This window comes from Bison bison, unplaced genomic scaffold (genome assembly GCF_000754665.1).
Source record: "Bison bison bison isolate TAMUID 2011002044 unplaced genomic scaffold, Bison_UMD1.0 scf7180017864068, whole genome shotgun sequence".
NCBI classification, from domain to species: Eukaryota; Metazoa; Chordata; class Mammalia; order Artiodactyla; family Bovidae; genus Bison; species Bison bison.
Genome location: NW_011494640.1, coordinates 2248277 through 2254730, shown reverse-complemented (window position 1 = coordinate 2254730; position 6454 = coordinate 2248277). Strand labels below are relative to the sequence as shown.

At 48.6% G+C, this 6454-nt stretch overlaps 1 protein-coding gene across 1 annotated transcript in view; it reads right to left on the bottom strand.

Annotated features, from left to right (window-relative positions):
- Positions 1 to 969: 969 nt before the first annotated feature.
- Positions 970 to 6454, bottom strand: part of LCK (LCK proto-oncogene, Src family tyrosine kinase) — a 21344-nt gene continuing 15859 nt past the window's right edge. Inside the window, exons 10-13 of the mRNA XM_010836910.1 lie at positions 4536 to 4612; positions 4291 to 4444; positions 4077 to 4208; positions 970 to 1626 (exon numbers count right to left, since the gene is read on the bottom strand). Of these exons, the coding sequence (XP_010835212.1) occupies positions 1424 to 1626; positions 4077 to 4208; positions 4291 to 4444; positions 4536 to 4612 (566 nt within the window). The 3' untranslated portion in view covers positions 970 to 1423. The remainder of the gene's footprint in view (positions 1627 to 4076; positions 4209 to 4290; positions 4445 to 4535; positions 4613 to 6454) is intronic.

Below are 6454 nucleotides of genomic sequence, written 5' to 3'. Positions count from 1 at the left end.
CCCATAGACAGCAGCCCACCAGGCTCCCCCATCCCTGGGATTCTCCAGGCAAGAACACTGGAATGGGTTGCCATTTCCTTCTCCAATGCATGAAAGTGAAAAGTGAAAGTGAAGTCGCTCAGTCGTGCCTGACTCTTTTCGACCCCATGGACTGCAGCCCACCAGGCTCCTCCATCCATGGGATTTTTCCAGGCAAGAGTGCTGGAGTGGGGTGCCATTGCCTTCTCCAGATCTATAATCTAGTAAACTATAAATCTATAACCTAGTAAATTTTACCAATGATTTGTTAGACATGAAGGGAGAAGTATGCTGCTGCTGCTGTTGCTGCTAAGTCACTTCAGTCGTGTCCGACTCTGTGTGACCCCATAGACTGCAGCCCACCAGGCTCCCCCATCCCTGGGATCCTCCAGGCAAGAATACTGGAGTGGGTTGCCATTTCCTTCTCCAATACATGAAAGTGAAAATGAAGCCACTCAGTCGTGTCTGACTCTTCGTGACCTCATGGACTGCAGCCCACCAGGTTCCTCCATCCATGGGATTTTCCAGGCCTAGTGCACAGTCAATGTTCAATAAATATTTGTTAAGTGAGTGGATTAACTCAGTGTTTAAAAACACCTTAAAGGTGAATCAGAACATATACCTCTTGAATTAGTAGCTGTAAAAAGGAAAAGGCAGTCACTCTTATGCAATGGGAAAGGAAGGGTCTTGGGACTCATCTACTCTCTAGGAGGTTCTGGCTAGGGTGCCCATAATTCTTTGGGGTGGAGGTTTGAAGGGGTTCAAAGAACACATACCGCAAAGTATAAGGACCTCCTCTTGGCACCCAACATCAGCAGGGCTGGAAAAAGTTCAGACATCCCTTCATCCCTCCCACCTTTCACCCCAATTCAGGGTGCCTCAGTTTCCATCTTCTGAATGTCCACCTCCCCCCGCAAGGAAGAGGAGACAGGAGTGGGGAGCAGAAAGATGTACAATCTTCGCCAACAGGTATTTATTGAGCTCCTTATGTGTGCCAACACCAAAGAGGAGCACACAGAGGTATTTTAGATAAGGTCCCAGCTCTCAAAGAGCATCTTGATGACCAGGGGAAAGGAAAAGGGGACAGGGAGAAGCAGGTGTTAATCATAGGCCTCTCTCCTCTCTTTGGTGGTCTTGGAAGTCAGGGGGGCGCCCAGAAAGGACAACTTGGACAAGTGTCCAAGACGTATATGCACAGGCCACACATGTACAAGACACATGTGCAGAGCCCACCCAACTACAGATCCTGTGTACAAGACACGAGAAGTGTACGTGTCGCACGTGGGCGGGCTTCACATGCTGAGTCCGAATGTGCACAGGCCACATGGGTATGACCCAGGAACTGCACCCCCCAGCCAGGTTGGCTAGGTGGTGGGGGGCTGCAAGCCCCCGTCACCTAGGCCCCTCAGGGCTGGGGCTGGTACTGGCCCTCCGTGGCTGTGAAGAAGTCCTCCAACACGCTGCGCAGGTAGTCAAAGGTGGGCCGTTCTTCCGGGCGCTCCTTCCAGCACAGCATCATAAGCTGGTACAACTCCTCCGGGCAGTTGTCAGGTCGTACCATGCGGTAGCCTCGCTCCAGGTTCTGAATCACCTCAGGATTGGTCATCCCTAGAGGTTGATGGGAGAACTGACATCAAGGCTCCAGGTGTCAGAAGCCCAGAGACAGGGGTGATGGTCAAGAAGATATTTGACAACAGGTATGGTGTGAGCACCAATCCAAAGGGATCTTGGTCTTCATCGATGGTAAGGATGGTAAGGCTATATTGGCAGTACCTGCGAAAGGTCAGTCATGCCACTTAGAGTGTCTGCTATGGCTTAAACATGTAGAAACACAGACGTGTTTGGCTGTGAGTCCTTGAGTGATCCACTGAACTTCTTTGAGCCTCAGTTTCCTTATTTAGAAAATGGGATAATAGGAGCTCCTACCTCCTAGAGATGTTGTGAGGATTGAATGAGAAAGTGTGTACACGGCCCTGAGGATGGTGCCTGGAGGAGGAGATGGAGCATAAAGAGCGCCTGTGATGATTATTATTTGGTGGGGAAGGATGAAGCCATCAGGGCCTAGTGCAGGATGGGGGCCCACAGCCAGGACAATGGGGAAGTTTCTCCAGCTCTGGGAACAGGCACATGAGATGCTGCATCAGGAAGCCAGGTGGATCCTGGGCCTCAGCCAGGCAGACCCTGCATCGGGCACAGAAGATTCACTAGGCCCCTCTGTGACCCAGATGAAGTCATCTTTGGACCAGTTCCCTCCCTTTGTACTGATCCTGGCCCCACCAGCGAGGCCCATTACATGTGGACCCCAAGAGATGGTGCTCTGGAGAACCGAATGGTCACGGCAGAAATAGGCTCCCTGTTTCTAAATTACCTGTGTGGCCTCTGGTTTCTCCTTCCTTCTCCTGAGAAGAGAAGCCTAACTCCTAGACATCCTAGCAAAACAGTAGTTTTACTCCTACAAAGCTTCAAACTGGAACCTAGTCAATAGAGACCTCTCTTCCTCAGGCCTTGCCCCTGGGAGCCTCTAGCTATGTGGCCCTCACGTTTAAAAATCAGGGCACGGAAAGATACAGGCTAGGAAACAACACTGATGGATAGAGTCAAGGGTGCAAACCAATTGGCTACACCCAGCCTAAATATAGCCCACAGACAGACCCACTTTGACTTGGCCCCGTATTGTGTTTTTAAACAATCTGAATCATCACCAATATTTGGAAATGGGCAAATTTTCCTAAAACTCCAAGCTTTGGCTTTTCTTGAAAATACACAGCTCTGCTTTTTGGGCCCCTGTGTCTTAATAGCAACCATCTGCTGGTGCAGACGAGTTTACCCAGGTCCCCATTACTCTCCATAGTCTCCCTGACCCTGAAACTATGCGTCAGTTGCCATTTATCATCGTGCTTTCATTGCCTTTATTCTTCTAGTAGAAAAATTCTCTAAGGGAGCAGTGTGAGCTCTTGGCAGGATGACAAGAGTATGTTTCTAGCCCCAGCGCTGCCCTTGAACTCTTTGATGGGGCAAGTCCAGACCAGGAAAGGCCTGCATACTCACACCTAATTCTAAGGTGTTTTTACCTTCCCAGGAGCAAAGTTCTGTGCACACTGCTCAGGATGTGGGAAGCTTCTGCCAAGTCTGGCCATCGGGCTGCACGAGCTCCCAACCCTGTCTTTGTGTTCTGTTTCCTTTCCCCAGCGTTTCCTAGCAAGTTCCTTCCAAAAAAATTCCATTCCTGCCCTGGCTGAATTCAGCGGTAAAGAACTTTGTCAAGGAGATAGAGGGAGGAGTGGGAGAGAGTGGGAATTGGTTGCTTACACATCTCTCTCACTCTACATGGAAGGCTTTAGAGGGAAAGGAAGTCAGTGTTTCGTGAGCATCTACTATGAGTCAAGCTCTTTCAAAAATAATCTTGTTTCTCATATCATGAAACTGAGGCTCAGAAAGGTAAAGTCATCTGCCCAAAGTCACCTGCCCAAAGTGATTAATAATAAAACCTAACACCCTTGAGTGTTTTGTATGGGTCAAATACTGTTCTAACCTCACGTTTTACAACTGGGGAAAGAAGCAATAATCTGATCAAAGTCAAACAGAAAGCATCAGTGGCAGATCTTGTAATAAAAAGCAGGCCTTTGGGAACTTCCGCAGCGGTCTAGCGGTTAAGACTTTGCCTTCCAATGCAGCAGCTGCAGGTTTGATCCCTAGTTGGGGAACTAAGATCCCACACGCTGCAAGCTGTGGCCAAAAAATAAATAAAACTTGGAAAAAAATGAAAAAAGAAAGAAGGCTTCTTGCCTCTCAGACCAGATCCTCTTCTACCTACTAGGCTGCCTGTGTTAGAGTTAAAGAAAAGAGCTGGGATTATTGAAGGAAGAGAGATTCAGGGACAGAAATGGAAGCCAGACCTAGGAGATGTGGCACCTGATCGGGGATGCACGAGTGCCATCCCTAGGAGAATAGAGGGGAAGCAGCTGGAAAGGTTCATATTCTGAGCCTGGGAGGAAGTAGAAAGACATGAATTTGCTGCCCTTCCCCATCACCCTTTCAGCTCCTGCCTGGACCCCGACCTGGGTAAGGGATGCGACCATGAGTGACAATCTCCGTCAGCAGGATCCCAAAAGACCACACGTCCGACTTGATGGTGAATGTCCCATAGTTAATGGCTTCTGGTGCTGTCCACTTAATGGGAAACTTGGCACCTGAAGGGAGGGCAGTGAGGTCACCAGGGTCTGCCAGGCCAGACCCCGGAGACCCCTAACTTCCCTCATATCCCATACCTACCCTCCCTGGCTGTGTACTCGTTGTCCTCAATGAGGCGTGCTAGACCAAAGTCCGCGATCTTGCAGCTCAGGCTATGGGACACCAGGATGTTGGCAGCCCTCAAGTCACGGTGGATATAATTCTGCTCTTCAATGAATGCCATGCCCTCTGCAATCTGCAGACCAGATATAGGTCAGCAGTCCTAGGCCAGATATCTGGATCCCATTGCCCTGTGCCCATGCTCAGCCCCTCCCTAGTCTCCTTACTTGGGCTGCCATGTCCAAGAGTTTGTTGATAGTCAGCTTGATGCCTTCGGAGGTCTTGAGAAAATCCACCAGGCTTCCTGTGGACATAAGCAAGAGTTGCTGACCCAAATTGCCCCAGGGGAAAGCTCCCAGACCCTTCTCCCCTAAGTAGGGGTCTAGAAGCCATGTCTGATGTGTGGAAAGGAAGAGTAAGAGCTGAAAATGGAGGAGTATCTGTTCAGAGTAAGGGTGCCTGAGATGTGTGATGCCCTTTTCCTGGGGACTAAGATGCCACTTGGAGGGGTCTGCAAGCTTCTTGCCACGAGTGGGGTGGAACCTGAACTCCTCAGCCAGGCATCCAAGCCCTGAATAGTCCACATCTGCAGTTTCTTCTCTTCCCTCCACTCCTGCCTCTTTTACTCCATCTACCCTAGATAATTGTGAGATTTTTCTCATAGACCATGGGTTCCCACTCCAAAGTCTCTTTGTCCCATTTCTTCTGCTACAGTTTCTTTTTGGTCATGGCTCAGCTAGACTCCTCCTTTAAAAACCCTCTCTAGATTGTACCAGGAATAATAAATTGTATCATCATCATCATCTACCTGCTAAGACTTTTCTATGGCATAAACTCGTTTTCCTAGGGTGCATAATTAAAGCAAGGTTTCTCTGATAGCAAGATTCTTATTTTGTCCATCAATATTCCCAGCCTTCAGTGGATGCATGCTCAGTCACTAAGCTGTATTGGCTCTTTGGGACCCCATGGACTGTAGCCCACCAGGCTCCTCTTGTCTGTGGGATTTCCCAGGCAAGAATACTGGAGTGGGTTGCCATTTTCTCCTCCAGGGGATCTTCCTGACCCAGAGACCAAATTGCATCTTCTGCATTGGCAGGCGGATTCTTAACCACTGAGGCATGTGGGAAGCTCCTCCCAGCCCACAGAAAACAACAATAAATGTATGCTGAATATATTAAAATAGGAGTATGAAAATAGGTATCATGAGGGAGTGAGGGACCATCTTTCTGGTAGCAGAGGGTAACTAGAAGAAGACCAGGGATTAGAGTGGCCGGAACAGAGCTAGTAACCACTGGCCCTTCTCAAGAGATTAAAACCCTGTGTGAAGATGACAACAACCTGAATGTCCCCATTTGAGTGCTGAATTAGTCACAGACAAAACCTCACCCAAAGGCAGCAAATATGTGGACAGACACTGTCATTCCTCCATTGTGTCCATGGCAGATATTGCTAATCAATCCCAGTGCTCACTTCCAATGAACCTCAGAATCCTCAACACAGAGCTCCAAGCAACTACCAATTGAAGGTGGCCTGCTACTTGCCATTTTCAGAATCCATTAACCAATTAGCTTTTTTCCCTTCCTGAAAGAAGGACAGATTTTATACTCCCAAAGAATATGAGCCAGATAACAACAAACTTACTGAGCCATTACTATACAGCAGACATTGTTCTAACTGCTCTATATGCATTAGCATTCATCCTCACAAAGATCCTATAAGAAAGTTACTATTCGATAGACTTGAGTCTGGGTGAACTCCGGGAGTTGGTGATGGACAGGGAGGCCTGGCGTGCTGTGATTCATGGGGTCGCAAAGAGTCGGACATGACTGAGAGACTGAACTGAACTGATTGCATTATTATCACCATTTTTACAGACGAGGAAACCATGGCAGAGAGAAGTGGTGATAACCCCAAGTCCACACAGTCCTCAAGCCAGGATTCCAATCCAAGCAGTCAGAGTCCTTAATGACTACTACTTTCTGGATAAGCCTGTTTAGATTTCTGCTGGTATTCTTGAGGGAACTGAGCACCAGAGGCAGGACAGAGACTTGGCCCAAAGCTGGGCCTAGAAATTCCTATTTATTTAAACTCCCCTTCTTTGGGCTCTCAATCTGTCCAACAGTGGGTGAAGGGATGGGGAGAGGCT